Below are 22,185 nucleotides of genomic sequence, written 5' to 3'. Positions count from 1 at the left end.
GTAGGAAAAAATTGATTATTGTATGTATTTTTGCTATCTTCCTACATGTTGTACAACATGAATAGCGATTATTCTTATTTGTGCAATGGTGCAACATTTTGTACTTGGTGAAAAAAAAGAGACACTCTATTTAACTTGGCTTTATCGCAAGTGAAATCTCGAGCCTATTCACTATTTATATAATGAGGAAGAATCTGATTCCAAAATTGATTTTGTACTCAAAATAAAAAATATACCCTGTGAGGCTGTCACTTTGTTCACACCGAGGTTTACCTGAAAACCACAACTCTCTTAAAGTCTTCCATATTTTCCACTGGCTACATATCAAATGATCCAAATTGCAAGTTGATCTCCATTTCTCTTTCCCCACTGATACACATGGCTTGAAGTCAGCCTGATTTGTAAACTTGTATAGGATTAGACAATTGCAACAGCATAATTATTGTAAAGATGTGATCTTGGAGGTTCAGATTTTCCCATTTATCAAGTCAAATTTTTCAGTATTCTTTTAAAAGATAGATGGTTCCTCTAAAGCAGTACTACCTAACATCTACATTCATCAACTTGCCGAGACCATGCGAGAATACAAGAACCCTGTTGATGAAATAGCATCCCCAAGTCCAACGGTCTTCACAGGATTTTTACAAACTAAAACTGGTGTAAAGTGAAATTGAATGTTATCTCTGGTCCATGCTATAACCGGGTCTTGAGGATCTATACTGACCACCCTGTGTCTGAGAGGAGCATAGTTGATGGACAGAGCGAATTCCTTCGGGATGCGTAGTTCCACTTTCTCATCCACGATCTTGCCGTCGTCGCAAGCCTGCCGTCCCGCGTGCCTGGCACCCGCTGACACGGCTGCTGCGTTGTTGACCCAAGTGTTGTTGATCGTGGCCACGATGTGAAAGGCAAGACTGTGGAAGTGTACCCTGGTGAGTTTGGAGGACCATCCGGCAAGGGGTTGTTCAGCCTTGGTGAGCCAGGTACCCTGTTGCGTTGAGGACAGGATCCAGTGGAGGATATCGGCAACGGCACCTACCTCCGGGTAGCCATCCCTGATGTAGACCTCGGGGTGAGGGCCAGAGTTGACTGACGACATGAAGCTCAGTTCCTGCTCGTTTAGGCCAAGGGAGTGAACTGATGACAGAACCTGAAAAGAGAATCAGATATCATGATGAAAAACCCTTCTCGGCTTGAGTACTATTTGATGGTGCACCACTGACATAACTGTAGCTTTTGATTTGCAAGAGAATTACACATACACATTTACCCATGACTCTTTGGGATGCCAACAATGACTCTCCCAATATCTGTATTATTTTTTCTCCTTACATTACGTCATTGATGAAAGGATCAAAAGTTTATTTTGACAAAAAGTACATTTGTACGATTAAGTATGATACCTCAAACTACTGACCCTCGATCAATTATTGCAATGTCATCCTTGCCAGCTTGAAAAAAAAAGGAAGTACATGTTTGTGGGCATGCCCAGAGCTGATATCTGTGAATTACTATGATTGCTTGAAATATCCTTCCAAACACCATCACCCACTGACATTACATATCCATTTGACCAACTGAAGTTCTGCTATGTTTAAAGGGCTCTAATTAATCAGGAAGTTTAAATGGAAGATGTGATGACTCTTGATCAAGAACTGCCATCTTCAATCTAACAAATAACTTGAGACATTTGTATTCCAGCCAAATCACTGGTCATTCAACTGATGCTTGTGCATATGCCTTTGATTAACTCATAATCAGTGATGTTTTATGGCTCATACTAAACCAGAAAGTGGAGAGGCAGATGAGACATCTCTTGATCAAGAGCAGTTACAATTATCTTTGAACTACATGTATTGATCACTTGAGCAACACTGACCTGTGTTTATATGCCTTTGATCAACTCATGATCAGTCATGTTTAAAGGCTCATGTTAAACCAGAAAGTGAAATGGCAGATGAGACATCTCTTGACCAAGAGCAGCTATCTCTGAACTACTCGTCACTTGAGCAATACTGACCTGTGTGTATATGCCTTTGATTAACTCCGGATCAGCCATGCTGGCTAGTTCTAGATGAACAGGAAGGTCTGATGGTAGACGAGACAATTCTTGATTTAGGGCAGCCATCTTTTCTCTCTTCTTCTCTCCTGGTTGGCCATCCAACAGATGAAGACCAGAGAAGAATACAGCATCTGGTGAGAAGTCTACACAATGAATGAAAGAATAAAAAGAAGACTTATTGTCAAGCAATATCATGATCAGAGCTACTCACTAAGTATGAGTGTGGCGCCACCTATCTAGATATGAATCATTTCTGTGGCACATTATTACTACCCCAAATAAAGGTTGAGCTGCCGCTTCCATTGCTCGGTGCATTCAAGAAATTAATTCTTGCCAAGTATCCTTTCATCTTACCACGGTTGAGTACAGCACGACATACATGTAGGTATATTTCTTGCTGAAGGAAAACATGCCATGGCTGGGATTCGAACCAATGACCCTCTAATTCAAAGAGAGTCATTAACTAGACCACTATGCACCCACATTCATTCAGAGTTTGGCTAAACCAGTTTAATTCAGAGGGTTACAAATGATGCATATTTTTACATTTTTTGCTTGCCTAGAATCAGCTTGGTGCAACTCTTCTTAACAAACACTATCACAGCGTCGTCCAATCTACCTCCAAAACTTTCCTTGAAAAGAAAAAAAAAGTTTTCTCAGCAGAATTTGAAACAAAGTATTTCATAATTCATTTATAGACAATGGATTTTGGAACAAATTAATGTAATGAGGATGTAATCAATGTGGAAATTATCCAATAAGAGATTTAGCTCACTAGCAATGATTATACACACAATATGTAGCTCTTAATCCATCTTATCCCCATCCCACAAAAAGCATATTTGCAAATTACAGAATTTTCGCTCTCTTCCATTTTTTCTTATTCTGAGGTACTATATATGCTTTAAAAAATGGTACATTATATCATTACGTTCCTTATACTAGTTGACAGGTTTGAGTACCGATGGCAATAGCCATACGAAAGTTGAATTCATTCAAATGTGAACTTTCATTCAAATGTGAAATTGGAACATTTGTAAAGAAAGAGTCTCACCATTTACACTCCGAGCAAACTCTGAGAGGGCAGTCATTTCCGTATTGGAGACATCGTAGGATGTGATGAATCGTGTTGCAACTTTGGACTGGTGAACACCCCATCTCTCGTTACGTTTGAATTCCATGATGAGATGCACTTCATCCGTTTCCTTGTAACTTGGCTTCGGGACGATGACATTTGACGGGAGGAGAGCTCTTACCCGAGGACCACAAGGGCCAATAAGCAGCACCTGTTCAGTATGAAATGCACACCTTATTTCAGTAATGCCATGCAAAATTACAGTTTTCAATAACAGTTAAAATCTTATCTTATTGACGCTAGCAAACCCTGAAGTCTTATGAAGAAAACCGCTAAATCTCTCTCCTCTAATTTAATGATTATGTCATGGTTTCTGGCGCCCTATTCTCATTTTCCTCTTGTTATATATTTCATTTGTACCTTGACTTACATATATTGATCTTCTAATTTGAATTGTTTATTGTACGTATTTAATGAAATTTGGAACAAAATGAAATCACTTCACCAGTGTTCTGCTGTATCACATCTGCCCAAGTCATTGCTGTTAAAGTCAAACTCAAGTATTCAGAAGATCACAGATGGAATTTTTTTTAAGTTTCTGAAGGTATGACTTCTGTAAGTCAGTATGGTATGCTTTCTAAAAGAATATCTTTGCTGACTGAAATAAAATTGTCATAACGTCAACAACCTTAGCTATATAATCCCAAGAAAGACTTTTGTATGTATGTGAAAAGGATCATACCTCCAGGTCTCTCCATGTATCAGCCATTGTGAGTCCTGCCAATGCAGCATTCCCGCCGACAAAGTACTAGAAAAATAAGCAAGATCAAAACATGAAACATGATAAAGCATTACATAAAAGCAGACAAACATATACAATATTTTTGAACAAATTGGCTTTAAAAATTGATAAGTGCAATTCTTCTCATTTATATTTATTCATGTAAGAGGAAGCTTGGGTCGATTAATAACATTATAAACAGCATTCCCACCGACAAAGTAGTAGAAAAATAAGCAAGATCAAAATATGAAACATGGGAAAGCATTACATAAAAGCAAACAATCATATCCCATGCTATTTTTTTAACAGATTAGCTTAAAAATTGATAAATTGTACAATTCTCCTTATTTATATTTACACATGTAAGAGGAAGCTTAGGTCGATTAATAACATTTACACAGGAGAAGTATTATCAATAGAATTACGTTGAAAATTACTTATTTTGTAAGGCTTACAGCCTGTTCAAGAAAGGGAGAGAGAGGAAGAGCAGGGCCCCATCTTACAAAGAGCTGCGATTGATCCGATCAATCGCAACTATGGACGGCCAGCAATGTCTATCTATTGTGCAAGTTTGTTCAAAATATTTTCTAGCTATGATGTATATTCATGCATTCATCGTTGTCTTCAAAATTCACTGTGCTTCTCTTTGTTTACAAAGGACATTGTGCACATTTCTTGTAGAAAACCTTGACACTGATGGCTTTCCATGGCTTTCCATAGAGTTACGATTGATTGTTTCAATTGTAACTCTTTGTAAGACGGGGCCCTGGTGCGATTACTTGACCATTCTACGTTTCAAATTTTCATAAAAGATTTACAAACTTAAGTTTGAAGAGAAGGACTTTTACATCTGTCTGTGCAATCTATAGTTTATTTTCTATACAGTTAAATACAGTTTCAAAACATTTCTTGAGAGAAAACAGCATTCTCACCCTTCTGGATAACAGACACATAGGCCTGTATTCTCAAAAGTAGATTCATTTGTACCACAGTAAGAAATCATGGACCATACATATTTCTGGTATTATTACTGGTATTATTATTCAGTGCACTTTCCAAAAGTGCATTTTCCCCAAAATAAACATTTATAATTGTACTTTTCTCAGTGTACGAGATGAAAAGTGAAATTATGTAAAAAAAAAAATCTGCATAGTCCATGGTTTGTACCAAGGTAGACTTGAAACCTCTTTTTAGAGAATACAGGCCAAAAAGGACATAAATCTTGGGAGGGGAAAGTATTTTCTGTGTAACTTGCAGTATATTTGCCCCCCCCCAAAAAAAAAAAAAAAAAAAAAAAAACTTCAAATACAGAGAACAATCTGCATCCCTATGGACATCCTAACCTGCTTTTCATCCAAGCTATCTGCAGCCCGGACTACCTTCTCAAAGTCTCCACTCGTGGAAAATATTCTCTCAATGGCAGCACCATTTTTCAGAGAATATGAGAAAGTTTGCTCCAGTTCGTTTACTGATCCTATGATAGAATTGTCAATGGCTTGGCCTGAAGGGTCTATTCCGAGTTTCTTCAAAACAGCAGTTCCCGAGACTATCAAGTCCGAGTTTACATTGACTCTGAAAAAAAAAAGAAAAATAGATAATATACATTTACCTTCGTCCTAGCCATCCTACATAATTAATCAGTTTGTTATAGTGCATTTCAAGCAATGACTGCTCTTGACATATCTGGATTGCAAAATATATTTCTGACATAGCAACAATCAATTAGATGTCTTTGACATTTATTACTAGACCATACTGGGCTGTGATATAAACTATTTAGTAGTAGAAGCTTTGGCTAGAAATAAGTACTGTCCTGATGTGTATATCCTATAAAAAAATAATAAATTAAATTCAGATTTCTTAAAAAAAGCAGTCCTTGACTTCTTGGCTCCATAGATTATTGAATGTCCTAGAATATCTGGGTTTTACCAGCAGCCAGCAGGCCTGCACCCTGGCCTAGGACTGCTCAGCAGGCTAGGTTTCAGTTACACCTGATTAGCTGTTTGGAGAAGTTTAATATACTTTGTTTTACTTCTTTGGTGTCTTGCACATAGTGTGAGGGACCCAGGTCACTGCCAGTGGACACCACTGAAAAGCTGCCCAAAGAAAAAAAAACACTGAAAAGGGTAGGGGTATGGGTAGGGGAGACCAGGGCTAGTTGGAAGTTGGAACGCGGGGTAAGTTGAAACATTGTAATTTTCTTTAAAGCCTGTGAAATAAATTTATGCAATACTGCCCTGAATTTATTGTTATTAATAAGGCAGTGTATACAGCCACACGCGTGTGTCTTTACCATCCAGCCACACGCGTGTGGTTATATCCAGAACACATATCTGTGGATACCGCCACACGCCGCCAGTAATAACAGTAAAACATGTATGTCTGACCGTCTATATCACGATCAAAATAACCTCATTTCTTCATTAAATTCTTACATTCTAAACCCCTTTGATATCCTTAGATCGTTTCAATTTCATTCTCACCGTCTTCTCTCCTTGCTTTTCTTGTCTTGTTACAAACGGTCGTCTGTTTAACAGCAAATTCTCTTTTTCTACTTGTGTCGATTCTGGCTTCCTGCTTCGCGGTGGCAGACCCATACAGCGTTAGCGCAGCGCAGTATAGTAGACGAGACATACACAGTTTGGGTTTCGTACGTACGCGCAAATAGCCTAGATTCAGTAGAGAATCGACACAAGTAGAAAAAGTGTGGAAATTTGCTATTTAACAGGCGGACTTTTGTAACAAGACAAGAAAAGCAAGGAAAGAAGACGGTGAGAATGAAATTGAAACGATTTAAAGAAATCAAAGGGGTTTAGAATGTAAGAATTTAATGAAGAAATGAGGTTATTTTGATCGTGATATAGACAGTCAGACCTACATACCGCGGTACGTGTTTTACTGTTATTACTGGCGGCGTGTGGCGGTATCCACAGATAGGTGTTCTGGATATAACCACACGCGTGTGGCTGGATGGTAAAGACACACGCGTGTGGCTGTATACACTGCCTATTAATAATACAACAGTGTTGAAGTATTATTGCAATAAATTGAGAGCAGTATTGCATAAATTTATTTCACAGGCATTAAAGAAAATTACAATGTTTTAACTTACCCCGCGTTCCAACTAACCCCGGTCCCCCCTAGTGTCTACCAACGTATGGAAATCCATCTTTCTTTACATGTGTCTCTTATAGTTATATGTATATGGGAGGGGGTTCAAGGCTCAGTGATCAAATGACAATATCAAAATTATAAAAAAATATGATCACAGAGTCCTCAAGGCTAATTCTACCCTAGACCAAAAGCTTCGGTCTCTGTTATGTTGGTTGTTCAGCTGAACTCCGTTGGCTTCACTCACCAAATACAGAGACTGAAGTTCTAGCGCGATCTGTACAGGGGACTCAATGGCCATATGTTTATTTATTAATTAAATTCATATAAAACAGGAAGTTGCACGACAGCCGAGGTAAGTCACTGTTTTTGTTCCTTTTAACTTGATTTTTCCCCCGTTTTGGGGGCAATTAATGCCAAGAGGGAATATTAATTTGCATTTCGGTGGTGTTAATTTTCAAAATTTTGATTCATTAAAGGACAAGTCCACCCCAACAAAAACTTGATTTGAATAAAAAGAGGAAAATTCAACAAGCATAAAACTGAAAATTTCGTCAAAATCGGATATAAAATAAGAAAGTTATGACATTTTAAAGTTTCGCTTCATTTCACAAAACAGTTACAGGCCTATGCACATCTCGGTCGGTATGCAAATGAGGGAACTGATGACATCACTCACTCATTATTTCTTTTGTATTTAATTATATGAAATATGAAATATTTTGATTTTCTCATCATTGTCATGTGAAATGAAGTTTCATTCCTCCCTGAACACATGGAATTCCATTATTTTAACATTTTGTGCTTCAGGCAAGGAGGTCCTAATCATCAAATTCGTAAAAATTGAAATATTGTATAATTCAAACAATAAAAAACAAACGAAATAGTGAGTGAGTGACATCATCGACTCTCTCATTTGGATGTAACTGGCTCGTTCATATAACTACTTTGTTAGAAATAAACGAAATTTTGAAATGTCATAACTTTCTTATTTTACATCCGATTTTGATGAAATTTTCAGCATTGTGTTTGTCTGATTTTTCTTCATTGATTCAAATCCACATTTTTCTGCGGTGGACTTGACCTTTAAAGACAAAAATTGAATAGCCCCAACGGGGGGATTTTGCATTGTAAGTACCCTAATGGTGGCTGCACAATAGCGAGCCGTCTGTGCACGAGGAGAAATTTTAAAAATTAAAAAATAAAAAAAAACTCCTCGAAACAGACGGCTGCAGCTGCCAGCTGTCTAATTCTACCCTGTTTCCTATTTTGGAGATTACCCTCTGCCATTAATGACACGGAGGAGTCCTGGGCTCCGACACGCTTTGCAGGCCTGGGGCCATATTCTGAAAATTGTCTTAAGAGAAATATTCTTGTATCTTTAGAGTTACAATAAAATCCGTATTCCGAAAATTGTCTTAACTTTTCTTGTAACTTTCACTGAGCGCGTATGATGTCAGAGATATGAAAATGTATAATTGGCGCATATTATGTCTGTGCGCAAGATAAAATATCGAGTTACAAGCTATTCCGAAAATTCTCTTATCTTTACGAAGTTTACGTTCTCTTAACTTCCTTGGAAAATACAATAAAATTTACAAGAGGTGGGGGGCTATTGTAACTTATTGTTGCATGCGATATTTGCCCGTCTGCAATAATTATTTCTTGCTGCATCCCGCAAGAACATCATGTTTTACAAAAGGAGACATTCAAAAGACATTATAATGACGGATTGGTAGACTTTTCAGCAATTACAAATTGGTATTCGAGATGATGAATCTTTTCAGAGAAAATATATCTTTGAGAAGAGCCACGTGTATTTTTAGCACAGAAGCGCACAAGCATAAGCGTCGGGGGCGCAAGGAAATTACGCCTCATATCAACAATGCGCTTCATTATTTTTAAGAAGAGATGCTTCTATTGGTTGGCCTAAGCATATAACAAGCTTAATAATTGGTTGATGACAGAATATTGGGCATGTCAGAGATAAAAAGGGGACGTCCTTACACTTACAGAGATAAGACAATTTTTAGAATACCAATTTAAGAGAATTTTAGCGCGCTGTTATCTTGCTGACTTACAAGAAAAGACAAAAAGTTAAGACAATTTTTAGAATACCACCCCAGAGCTCCCTGGGTCTATTTTAATGAAAAATAACCCAAAGTTTAATGTCATTATATTTTGCAAAAATAAGTGAAACTGATCGCAATCTTGACTTTTTATCTTACTTTACATCCAATTTTGATCATGTTGATGAAATTTTTAGCATTATGGTTCTCTGATTTTTCTCTATTGATTCAAATCAACATTTTTCTGAGGTGAACTTGACCTTAATTAATGTTTATATTTACCCGACTGCGATTCTTGACATGTTTCGAAGTCCTTGCACACGTTGCAATGAAAATCCAGCAGCAATGACATTTCCCCAAGAAAATGCGATTTGTGACTCGACAGATGCAGATAAGCCAATTTGGTTGAGGTTTTTCATAGAATAGTAAGCAGAAATAGCAATGAGAGCTACAGCAACGATAAGTGTATTGGAAAACATGCTGACAGATAAAGTTTTATCTTCTGTAAGACTGGATCTGCTGACAAACCCTGCTGATCGCGATACTGACGTGGACAACCAACCTGGGCTTGGCGCCTAGCCTGGATGGCCTATGGATGGATGGACGACGCTGCGCTGGACTACGCCAAAGCCCAGGCGCTGGCCTGGCTGAGCTGCTGGCTCGCTGCGCGTCGATCCTATAAAAAGTAGATTATGGTATCTTTGAAATGTAAATTCTTAATAACAAAATGGTAATTTCAGGAGGCGGCGCCTCGGGATTATATAGTCTGCTGGGCAAACCCTTCACTCGAGTTAAGGGTCTGAATGTGCAACCTACTCATGCTTTGTGTACTGAAGGCTCTCTCGTTCTGTATTGGAACAGCAAGTTTTGTATGTGCTAGTCTTTGCTTGGAGGTACACTTGTTGATCAAAATTCCAATCAGGGTCTGTGCCTCCAGACTAGCCTCGGGACGTTTTCTGTCCAAAGTTTTTTGAGGGTACCAGATAAGCCTATGGCGTATTGGGCAATTTTTTTTTTATTCGAGCACGCAAGCAAGAATCAACAATTTTATTACAAAAGTATTATGTGATATATTTTGAAAGACAATCATATCATATTCCACCCTTCTCTCTATTTCCTTTACTAGTTTTTCTTGGTCATATATTTTTTGGGGGTGGGCCGGTGGAGGCAAGTGTCCCAAAGCCCCTCCATCTGTATGCCACTGATTACCACCAATATGGCAACCTACACATTGGCGGCTGAAGAATACAAATTTAGGGGGGACAGAAAAATATTTTCATCCCCATATTTCCTGAAGGCAAGTCACGGCTGCTAAAACCTGTCTTTTTCAGGGGTATATTCCCCACTAAAGTTTTAGGAACATCATAAGTTAGTGACATTATGCACCTAGAGATATGGGGGGTAAATTGCCATTTGCTTTAACCCACTTTGTCTACTTTCCCTTTGGACTTATCTTGAATGCATGATCTAATCTCATTTTGTCTATAACCATTTCGTCTATAAGTGGTCTTAGCCCATGCATTTTTTAAAACCATTTTCGTCTAATTCCCATTGAATGTGTATACCCATTTTGTCTGTATCCAGCTGGACTAAAACCATTAATACTCTATGTGATCAGATATGAACTTATATGCTTTTCACACTGTACTTTTTGTCCTAAATTGGTGGGGCTATATAAGGGGGGGTCTTAGCCCCACCAATTTCCCGGGGTTAAGCTTAGCCCACTTCGTTTTCACACTACGTTTTAGCAAAGTGGGCTAGCACGGTAAATAGTACGGTACTATCTGGCCCTGCAAAAAAGCAGGATAAGCCGGCTTATTGTGGTGCTAGCACCACAATTGCGGTGCTAAGAGATGCAGTGTGAATACAGAACAGGGCTAAGGAAATGTGGTGCTAAGCATCAGCCAATCACGGAAGTCGAATTGCACGTTAATCACGCTCTGTATGGTAAAATCATCAATATTCATGAGCTGAGGGATAGTCCGGGGTTAAGGCATTAACCACGGTTGAGCAGATAGTATGGGGTTAAGAAAGACAGTGTGAATTGAAAAAAGATAGTATGGGGTTAATTAAGGATAGTCCGGGGTTAAGGATAGTATGGGGTTAAGGAAATGCAGTGTGAAAAGCATATTAGTGAACCAAATTTTCATTTGACCAAGTGAAAAAAATGGACCACCTTGTCTAAGAGGGTATTAGGCCAAATTGATAATAGACCAAACAGGTTAGCCCATTTGGAATTACACAATCCGAGAGGTAAACTAGCTGCTTGTACACAAAATGGATATAACCAACAAAGTATGGGGCGAGTAGTCACATACCCCTCACTCCCAGCAAAAACAAAATAGCAAAGTAAGGGAGAGATGATAATACACAATATCCAACTTTTTTCAATTTCAATATTTCTTTACCCGATTATTTTCAATTTACATTTTCAAACCGGTTTGAAATATTTTTCTGAAATTCAGTGTTTTGCACATCTTGAACCAATAACTGAAACAGTTGATGTACTGAATATTGAATTTTTCTCATTCATTATATTCATGTACTAAAATTCTTTTCTTTCTTATGTTCTTAAACCAGTATCACATCTTTTTTTCTTTCACTTTCTCCCTCTCTCTTTCTGTCCCGCCTATTCCTCTTGCTTCCTTCTTCCCGTTCTCTTGCTCTCCGCCATTCTATCCCTCTTTCATCTTGCCTCTTTTTCTTCATTCTTTGTTGATATGTTTTCTTTACCTCCAGTGACTATTTATCCCAGGGGGCAGTCAAATATATTGCTGTACACACGAGTGACCCCAAAAACGCATTTAAAGTGGTGTTTTTTCAGTTTTGGATGTGGGCCGCGCTTGCACTCGTTAGGTATCAAAAACACTGATTTTCAAAAAAAGGGGTAGTTTTGAAAGATTGTTCAATGGTCAATAGTAGAGTCAAACTTATTTAGGGTATTTTTTTTCCAAAACTTGTTTTTTTAAGACTAGCCAAACGTGTTCAGGGTATGTTTTTTTTCCCCGGGGTCATATTCTGGCAACAACTTGTTTAGGGGCCAAAATGTGTAAATAAAGCCCACAAAGAACTTGTTTAGGGGTTATTTTGTACACAGAGAAAAACTCGTTTAGGGGGTATTTGGAAATAATTTGGCCACGCGTGTGTACAGCAATACATTTGACTGCCCCCCCCGGGCCATTTATTCTGTTGCTTATGTTAACCTTCTTCTTATTTCTGTCTTCTGTAATGTTGGTGACCCGACATTTGCTTCTGTGACAATTGCTGCGACCTTAAAATCTCAGATGGCAAGGGGTTGGAGTCGATACTGTCATAAAGAGTTTTTGGTTCAGAATAGTACAAAGATAAGGATTAGGGTTTATCCAGTTTTGGAGGTTATAGGTCTTACGTTTGGCTGTATGTGAAGGTTTTCCATCAGAGCAATTGTGGCCAGAGCAAATGTCATGGAACCAAAAAATTTTTCTCCTCTCTCCCCTCCAATATTTTCCTTTATTCTAACCCTGTTTGCTTAATACGCTCTGATCCCCCCCCCCTCGTTATTTTGCGTAACTTTGAATCAACGGCTTGGGTATCTGGTGCCCAAGTTACCTTATGTTCTAATTTTAATGTATTACACCTATATACGTTTATTTTTCATTGATCAACATGAACATACTGGTATTACTTTTTTAAAATATTTTTTACTTGACTTTTCCTGGTACATATTGGATGTTCTACAAATCATACGATTCAATATAATTCGTAATATATTATTATTATCACAATCATTGCATTCTTGTTCTGTCTTTAGACTGTTTTTTGGTTTCTTGATCTCAATAAATACTACTACTACTAATACAATCCTTGTAAAAAATATCACTTTATTGCACCAACACTTATCAATTGACCAACATTTGCAAGCTCTTTGACTCTCAATGGTGAATAAATTTATTGTAATATGTTATTAGTGGTGCTAAAGAGTTTGTGAACCCCACCTGAAAATGCACTCCTTCATGCTGAGTGTTGAACGTAGACAACAATGCTACAATTTCTGGCAAGGTCAGAGAAATAAACTACATTGAAAGTAATATTCTTCCATGTTACTTCACAATACAATATCCAAGATATGACAGAATTTGAACACTTTTAAATATGTTCATTATCTGGTGGGGTTCACAAACGTTTTTTAGCGCCACTGTAATTCAAACTGCATTTCTCTGCAGAGGCCCTTGTCTGCCCGTCTAGTTACCTAGACAGGATCATTGACCTCTAACGGGGCTCTAATGGGTGGAATCTCATAGCAATCTTGTGATGAAGTTCATACCAGAATACCGCTGCCTGTCTAGTTACCTATGCGTGCAGGTCTTCCCACATCACCCTAGACCTTAAGTCCCTTCATTGGCTTACTGCTGAACATCGTCTCACCCAGGTATAAAATCCTTCCGATAGAAGATCATGCTCTGACTTTCTCTCCACCAGAACACATCTTCTTGATTTTCACCAACCTGGTCGCTCTGGTCTTTGCTCTTCTAAGACTTCTACTGTTGATCTTTTCATTCCAAAAACCAGACGGTCACGGGAGATCGTACATTTGCGTCAGCTGCTTGCCGTACATGGAACAATCTTCCTACTAATCTAAAGGACTGTTGATCAGTACAACATTTCAAGGCCAGTTTGAAAACTATCTAATGGCCAAACTGTAAAATGTGAGCTAAGTTTATGAGGATTTTCTTGTGAGCACCTTGAGCACCCTTGATATGGTGGATATGCTTTGGGCATAATAAATGTCTTTCTTATTATCAGTCTGTCATGAATAACCGGTAAGTTTCTGAATGACAGATTCTTGTTCCATAAATGACATCTGTTGATAATTGGAGAACTCTAATGAACATGAGGCTGTACCCGAGGTCAGAGATCGCAGTGCTGTCGAATAGCCCTGATAACAGAAGATAAAAATAAACATCACCATCAATGTCACATTATGATAGATAAAGAGGCTTCAATAAGAGGAAATTTTAATTTGTGAACGAATTTTCGGCATTACTCCTATAAGTTTAAGATCGCATGCTCGATCTGTAATGAAAATCTAAGTCAGAAAAAATTGGAACCAGTGGGATTCAAACCTGCCATCTACTGCTTTCCGGGCAGCGACTTAACCATAACAGACTGCATTTGCATATCAATGAGTCAGAAAGAAGAGGGTCAAGGGTACCGGTATTCGAATTCCAGTTCATCATGACTCGGCCGTGAACCAGAATAGCCTAGTGGTTGAGTCGCTGCCCCAAAAGCTGTAGATGGCAGGTTCGAATCCCACTGGTTCCAATTTTTTCTGACTTATGATTTTCATTACAGATCGAGCATGTGAACTTAAACTTATAGAAGTAATGCTGAAATTTGTTCACACATTTCTTTACGATGTTAGCAGACAGCACTTAATGCTTGATAACATGGATACGAATTTGAGGCTCTATTTGGTCATATCCGAGGCTCATATACATGTAATCTGATTCTTGGCAAAGGAACTATCTGAATCCTTGTTTGATCAACCATTATTCTCTAAATTGGCAACATTATCATTTTCCCGTAAATTGCTGCATTTCTCTTATGATTATATCAGCATCAAGAAATGAATAATCAAGAGATTCAAGGGAGTTTCAATGAGTACATTTTCGTTGTGTTGCCAATTCAAGGATTTTAGCAATCATTTTCCTTTATTTTATTTTTTTGTGTAAGAAAGAGAAAGGGGGAGATTAGAGTGAAATTGGGTAAGGTAATCTAAGGTAAAGTGAAGTAATGTAAGGAAAAGTAAAGTACAGTATGTTAAGGTAAAGATACAGTAAAATAGAGTACTCGCAAAGTAAAGCTGTCATACCATCATTTCAGCTAGAGGTGTTGCTGCAGAGACGACTTTGGTTCCCATCCTATTTTCAACTGCTAAGACTTGGCCTCTTCTTCTAGCCACATCACCTAAAACCACCTGTAGTCTTTCTTCACTCGTTGTTATCTGAATGTTTACATGATATATCATTTATAAATACCTACTATCATATAATGTGGATAATGCTGAACACCATGACATGAATTCGGTTAATTAAACCCAGGTTTAACCCTACTCTAAACTAGATTTTTAGACAACAATTTTATGTAATATGGAGTTTCTCAATACCGGGGTACTTCTTTCTCATTCATGGCAAAGATATTGTACCAATTACTTCATCAAAATTCATTGTATTTTCCTATTCTTTTTTTCTGACAACAGGAATTCTTGACAACTTTTTTCCGCAGGACTGGAATAATTTATACTTGGTAAGTATAAAGTTGACATATGGCACTCCAGTAAAGTGTAGTCTAATGGTAAACAAGGTTTTAAACCATGGTTATCAGAATGGTCCCATGACATTTGCTCTGGCGACAATTGCTCTGCCGTGAATTCCACACACTAATGGAAAGGCCACCTTTATAACCTTGGATTTTTCACTATACCCTATCCTAAACCTAACCGTACACCTAAAACAAAACCCTGTTGCTACCCTCGTCCTAACCCTTTATCTTAGACGAATTAAGGCCCGGAGCAATTGTCGCAGGAGAAAATGTCGTGTCACCATCAGAATACCACCCAATCTATTTACATAGCAATTAAAGGCAACCGCACACCTTGATTGGTCTGCGACCCGATTTAAGAATAAAATGTAGTAGAATTTGATGCTAACATTGAGACTTGGAATATCTTACTGTGTAATGTTCTAAATCATCGTACGAATACCTATGTTCTAATCTGTGTCTACACTATTAAAAGCAAATTTAATATCTAGTCGTAATGACATCATACCAGTCATACGATTGGCTACGATTTGAAACTAATTTGGCCTTTACTCCAAACTAAAAGCTTGCAATCTTTCAAAATGGTTATATTAGTATTCTTTCAATTGATTTTAACCTTAAATAAAATTATATGTTCCATTCACATTTTCAGAAAATGAGCAAAATGCGATTTGTTCCAAAATCGGATCGTGAACAGTCGTAAGGTGTGCGATGGCCTTGACATTAGTAATTTATCATAGTGCTTGAGTCATATTTCTATACCCATTCCCCATCTCCATGCATGAAAAAAATATAAGGGCTCAACTTCTAGGGGGGAGGCATTTGAAAAAAAAAAAAATGAAATACATACTTACAATTTTCACTGAGAACTGTTATAAGCTACTATCCTTTCATTTGATTAGATAAGAACAAATTGATCAGTGAAAATCACTGACTACTTTGCTTTATGGAACACTCCACTGTTACCCCCCAACTTTAGCAATGTGTACTGAACTCCATATCTATTAACAGAATCACAACCAGACTTGTTGTTGAAATCAACCAGACTTTCTGATTGACCTCTGACCCCACATACATTTTTTTTTGCCATGTTTCTCATGCAACTTTAAGACAGGAAATGATTTCCAGCTCAACATATTGACCAATAGGTCTGCAAGATTGACACCAACATAAAATATATTTAATCAAGTCTGTAAAATCCTACATCCTAATGAGTACTGATTTTAAATCTGGGTGTGGGGGTGGTTAGCAATGACATGCCAAGAGAACAATATTATAAGGTTAGCTAAAATTATATAATCTCTACTTGCTTCTCAGGGTCCCAACAGTCATGGAAAATCCTGGAAAAATTTGTGGTCACAGAAAGTCAGGGAATTGGAAAATTTGTGAAAAGTCATGGAAAAGTCATAGCATTGCATTACCTCTTGGCTATGGCAGCTTTCCAGTTTGTTGTGTCTCATACTCTGTGATCATACTCTGCTATTATAATTGGTGTTCATGTTTTCCATTTTTCCCAGTTTTCTGACATCCTAAATTCTACATAACTTCCGGGACATCACGGGAAGTCATGGAAAGCAGCAATTCAGTCATGGAAAAGTCATGGAAATCTTTTTTCAAATATCTGTGGGAACCCTGAATTAGCTTGAGGCATAGTTTTTCATCAGATTTTCTCCCACAACCAGGGGCCCGTAACACACAGCTTAGCAATCGATCATAGAACATTTTTCTACGATTGATTGCATTGACTACAATGTACAATTAATCATGAAAATCAAGCGTATGATTAATCGCTAACCTTTGAGTTACGGGACCCAGGTCTTAAGTTTATCTTCATATGTCATCCATCCATCAACAATTTTTTTTCTTTCTTTCTTTACCTCCATATTCATGATGGGCTCAAGAAGACTTGCCGTAGCTTGCTGCAAAGCATTATGGGTAGCCTGAGACACGCATGCTGCTAACATGGTAGGAGATGTACCTGGGATTACGGAATACTTGTCAACGGTCACAGCTACACCAAGAACTGGGAAGCCTAACAGTGGACCTATAAGGAATATATGAATAGATCAAATGGTAAAGTGAGGGTGTTATCAATAACTGTAGAGGTGTTGTACCGCAGTGGATAAGTCTCCGGACTTTGAACCACAAGGTCTGGGGTTTAAATCCTACCACAGCACTTGCATCCTTTGGCAACGCATTTAACAACATTTACCACTCGCCAACCAGGTGGAGTAAATGGTTACCCGGTAGGACGGAATTCCTTGATAGCTCAAGCGTCTGATCAGGGTTGCCGTGTTAAAGCCATGGTAATAGTATGCAGTGCTTTGATACATTGTATTGTGCGCTATATATATGTTCCATATTATCATTATTACTATTTCAATAGGATCAGTTTTAGGAAAACTCCCCTAAGGATAGACTCATCATTCTGAAAACGAGTCCTTTGGGAGAGTTGTACCGGTAATCATTGAACTAAAAAAAAAAATTTCATTCAAATTGGAAACAATAGTATTTTCATTTGCACATAACAGGATGGTGTGCTTCTTATGAATTCTTTGAGAATATGTACATGCTCCTGAAATGAATATAAATTAAAAATATTACAAGTTATGAATTTGCCAATTTGCATGGGAAACAGTGATTTGATCTTTTAATCATATTACCAAATAATTATTAACCATAATTTTCTATTCAATTATTAAAATCCAATGAAAGAATGGAGGCGCGATAGCTCAGTTGGCAGAGCGGGGGTTCGTATTCTGGTGACCCGGGTTCGATTCCCACTTGGTGCGCTAATGCCCTTTGGTAAGGCATTAATCCTCAGTACCAGGTCCTTCGGAGAGGACCTTAAGCCGTCAGTCCTCTGGTTGCTTGCTTACAAGCATTCATGCTTTCTTAGCAATCAGGTAAAAAAATCACCAGAATGTTGCATTACCAAACAGGCACAGTATGGTTTGATCTAATTTTCTTGAAACTTATGAACTTGGTATAATTTAAAGTTACAGAATAAAACCCTATTACTAAGGACCCATTGTCATAAATGTTTTTAGGCAAAGTGAGGAGAACAAATGGCATTTTATACAAACCTTGTCTACACGCTGAAAGGGCGCCATCTTTGACGGCTTCTTGCATCTCATCATCTTTCTTGCCATCGCTGTCTAGTACGGTAACATAGACAGGTTTATTATGATCATCCAAAGGCTCTACAGACACAGTCACTCGGGCTAGGTGATGCTTGTCACCGATAACCTTGTCCAAAGTTGCTATTAAAAATACAAACAGATATATGCAAATTATATGTCATATATTTAAACAAAGTACATTTATATTTTGATAAATAAAGTCCCATCTATTCAAGTGCAATTCATTGCATTTTGTGTTTTTATTTTCTTCTCATTTAATGAGTTATTTTTTTACAACCTTTTGACATAGAATTAAAATAATTTTGTACTTCAGTGAATCAGATGACAACTGGTACTCCAGGGCCCCGTCTTACAAAGAGTGACGGTTGATCTGATCAATCACAATTCTACAGAAATCCAGTATTGTCATAATAGTTTCTTTACAACAAATTTTTTAAAATGTCCTTTGTAAACAAAAAGAAGCACACTGAATTTTCAAGGAAACCATGGATGTATGAATACATCATATTTAGAAAATATTTTGAACAAATTTGCATTCAGATGTTGACCTTGCTGGCTTTCCATAGTTGTGATTGATTGGATCAATTGCAACTCTTTGTAAGACTGGGCCCTGATGTGTGGTCTAGGTTAAAGTGATTGGTTAACATTGGTTTGACTTTAAAAAATATGAGCTAGAAGGTCACACTTGTCACCTGTGTCTGTGATATGTTACAAAAATGAAGCCCAGAAAAAAATTGCATTGGAAAATAATTATTTAGTGCTTCAAAAATTGAAATATAAAGTGACCGGAAACACCATCTTAATTTCGTATGTACTATTTAGGTGTCTATAAGATGCCTATTTACAAAATCGGGGTTTGCCTTATAGTTTTAGCTTTTCATTCTCAATAATGGTTGTTTCAGGGTTTACAAGTTCTAATACATGCACTTGTACACATGTTTCATCTTGGTTTGAGAATTTTTTAAATCGGCTGCTCACAAAGTTAAACAATACCTTTAACCTAGAGATATGAATCATGGCTATGAGAGTACTACCTATATATGGAAGGCACTCAGTGTCACATGGTTAGAGCATTGGACTCATAATCGTAAGATTTTGAGTTGGAATCCCCACTGTGCCATTGTCTCCACTTTGTAAAAAGGCCCGAGAGTAATATATGTAATCTGTAAGGTCAGTCACTATGCCTGACTAACTTAGAAGTAAAATGTTTCCTCGGTAATTGGTAATATACCAGCTTGGCGTTTACTAGCAAAAAGCTGTCTTGCTGAGTTCCTATGGGAGTTACAGTAAACATAGAAACTATGTAAGTATATGCATTATATGTGTGGAGCGTTGTGGCCCAGTGGATTAGTCTCCGGACTTTGAAACAGAGGGTCGTGGGTTCAAATCCCAGCCATGGCGTAGTTTCCTTCAGCAAGAAATTTATCCACATTGTGCTGCACTCAACCCAGGTGAGGTGAATGGGTACCTGGCAGGAATTTATTCCTTGAAATGCCCCAGCGCTGTAAAAGGCTGCGGGGCTAAAGCCAGGGTAATAATATCCAAGTCATTTGGAAGCGCATAGAGACGTTATTTATAATGTGTTATGCGCTATACAAGAACTGTCTATTATTATTATTTATTGGAATGTAATTTGAAATCATCATTTCACCATCATGATAAGTCTGTGTTTTCACAGGTAAAGACTTACTTGAAGCAGTAGCTGTTCCAGATATTGTCTCTCTGTAGCTGATTTGTAAAGGGCCTAATTCCACATCAATTTTGTATTCCTTGCGTATTCTATCCTGTATGATGTCAAGATGTAGTTCCCCCATGCCAGATAATATCAGCTGAATAAAATGCAGACAAAGACAGGACAGACTTTAGTTAATAATATAAAAAAACATTAATAGCTACTTTTTCATATAGCACTTTTCCCATAATGGCTCAAAGCGCATTACAGCATATTATTACCCCCGTCATTGGATTCATTTCAATCCCGCATGAAAAGTGCACAATTTCCACTCCCTGAGGAGCATTCCTTGCATTCGTCGCAGCCTCATAATTTTTTCATTTAAAAAATCTTGCTACAAAGGTTTTACACGAATGAATGCAAATTTGAATTTAGAATTCATACCAATATTCAAAACTTTGATCATTAAGATTTCATAGGTTGGCAGATTCATATTGAATGTTTCAATTTCTTTGAAAATCAGATTAACATCAGGTTGTGATGTGTGCACTGGGTTTAACAGGCAAACAGTAAGATGACACGACATGCTCCTGCGACACTTGCTCTTCTCTAATTATCCCAGAGAGCATAGGGTTAAGAATTAGGATTTTAATAAAGAGTTTTTGGTTCAGAATAATGGAACGACAAGGATTAGGGTTTATTTTGTTTTGGAGGTGCGATAGCTCAGTCGGTAGAGCGGGGATTCGTATTCTGGTGACCCGGGTTCGATTCCCACTAGGTGCGCTAGTGCCCTTTGGTAAGGCATTAATCCTCAGTACCAGGTCCTTCGGAGGGGACTTTAAGCCGTCGGTCCTCTGGTTGCTTGCTTACAAGCATTCATGCTTTCTTAGCAATCAGGAAAAAATCACCACATCCATCCATAGGTTAAGCTTTGTATGACTTAACCTGCCGATTCTCGGTCAGAGCAATTGTCGCTGGAGCAAATATAATGGAACGAACAGCACAACCTCAAGATTCTATAGAACATACCTGACCGGTATCATCATCCGTCTTTACTTGTAAACTAGGATCTTCTCGGTGTAAACGTTCTAAGGCTCTCTCAAGATCTAATCATTAAAATACAAATAAAGTCACTGTATAAAATCACTTTGCCTACAGAGTGTGCAAATGTTTGGTGCAGAATTAAACAATGTCCTGTACATTCATTCGGTAAAGACGAATTACACTCCTGGGCCCCGTCTTACAAAGAGTTGCGATTGATATGATCACTCACAACTATGGACGGCCAGCAACGTCAACATATGCATGTTTGTTCAAAATATTTTCTAGCTTTGATGTATATTCATGCATTCACTGTTTTCTTGAAAATTTCGCTGTGTTTCTCTTTTTTTACAAAGGACATCGTCCAAATTTCCTGTAGAAAAATTATGACACTGATGGCTTTCCATAGAATTATGACTGATTGGATCGATCATAACTCTTTGTAAGACGGGGCCCTGAAGTATAATTATTAAATTCATCACATACGACACCAATCTCTCATGCTAGGTTCATTCCAGTTAAGCTGTTTGGATCTGTAAGAGGAATTAGTTGCCAAGTATCAAGTAGATATGCTAACCTGCTTGGTAGGCTTGTGAAGGTGGTTCGATGGTACAGAAGAACACAGGTTCCGGTACCTTGATAGGCTCTAGGAGAGGTGCCTGATGGGAATGCTTCTTCTTGGCTATATTGTACGCTGCCTTGGAGGCTACTATGGTATCGCCAGTCACTGTCTACATAACAAATTAAAAAACAAGAGATCAATTGAAAATGTGTTCGACAGGATAAATTTTGTCGTTTTACATAAAAATTTGTTTTGATCACAAGCCCGATCAAAAAAAAATATGCATGTTTTTATGGGTTTTTTTGGGGAGGGTTGCTAAAGTTTATTCTAAAGCATGGAATGCTGAAATTTTTAGGATATTTCATTTGT

At 37.8% G+C, this 22,185-nt stretch overlaps 2 protein-coding genes across 2 annotated transcripts in view; both read right to left on the bottom strand.

The window, feature by feature from the left end:
- Positions 1–483: 483 nt before the first annotated feature.
- On the bottom strand, positions 484–9,679 carry LOC121415068 (ADP-dependent glucokinase-like). The gene is made up of 6 exons (XM_041608150.1): positions 9,381–9,679; positions 5,262–5,490; positions 3,880–3,945; positions 3,117–3,348; positions 2,021–2,205; positions 484–1,150 (listed from the first exon to the last, which is right to left on the bottom strand). Exons 1-6 carry the CDS (start codon positions 9,575–9,577, stop codon positions 560–562), a joined length of 1,500 nt encoding a protein of 499 aa, XP_041464084.1. The 5' UTR covers positions 9,578–9,679; the 3' UTR covers positions 484–559.
- A 3,259-nt stretch (positions 9,680–12,938) lies between these two features.
- Positions 12,939–22,185, bottom strand: part of LOC121415067 (ribosome-releasing factor 2, mitochondrial-like) — a 28,612-nt gene continuing 19,365 nt past the window's right edge. The window contains exons 13-19 of the mRNA XM_041608149.1: positions 21,832–21,985; positions 21,243–21,319; positions 20,232–20,370; positions 18,485–18,661; positions 17,276–17,442; positions 14,950–15,081; positions 12,939–14,013 (exon numbers count right to left, since the gene is read on the bottom strand). Of these exons, the coding sequence (XP_041464083.1) occupies positions 13,885–14,013; positions 14,950–15,081; positions 17,276–17,442; positions 18,485–18,661; positions 20,232–20,370; positions 21,243–21,319; positions 21,832–21,985 (975 nt within the window). The 3' untranslated portion in view covers positions 12,939–13,884. The remainder of the gene's footprint in view (positions 14,014–14,949; positions 15,082–17,275; positions 17,443–18,484; positions 18,662–20,231; positions 20,371–21,242; positions 21,320–21,831; positions 21,986–22,185) is intronic.

This window comes from Lytechinus variegatus, chromosome 5 (genome assembly GCF_018143015.1).
Source record: "Lytechinus variegatus isolate NC3 chromosome 5, Lvar_3.0, whole genome shotgun sequence".
NCBI classification, from domain to species: Eukaryota; Metazoa; Echinodermata; class Echinoidea; order Temnopleuroida; family Toxopneustidae; genus Lytechinus; species Lytechinus variegatus.
Note: the sequence above shows the minus strand (reverse complement) of the source record. Positions and strands in the feature narration are given on the sequence as shown.

Bases quoted from the DNA above. Each gene is read 5' to 3' on its own strand.
- LOC121415068 (XM_041608150.1), bottom strand. From the start codon at position 9,577: ATGTTTTCCAATACACTTATCGTTGCTGTAGCTCTCATTGCTATTTCT. The intron at 3,349-3,879 runs GTATGATCCTTT...CATACTGAACAG, and splicing joins ATACATGGAGAGACCTGGAG to GTGCTGCTTATTGGCCCTTG. The intron at 2,206-3,116 runs GTGAGACTCTTT...TTCATTGTGTAG, and splicing joins GTTTGCTCGGAGTGTAAATG to ACTTCTCACCAGATGCTGTA.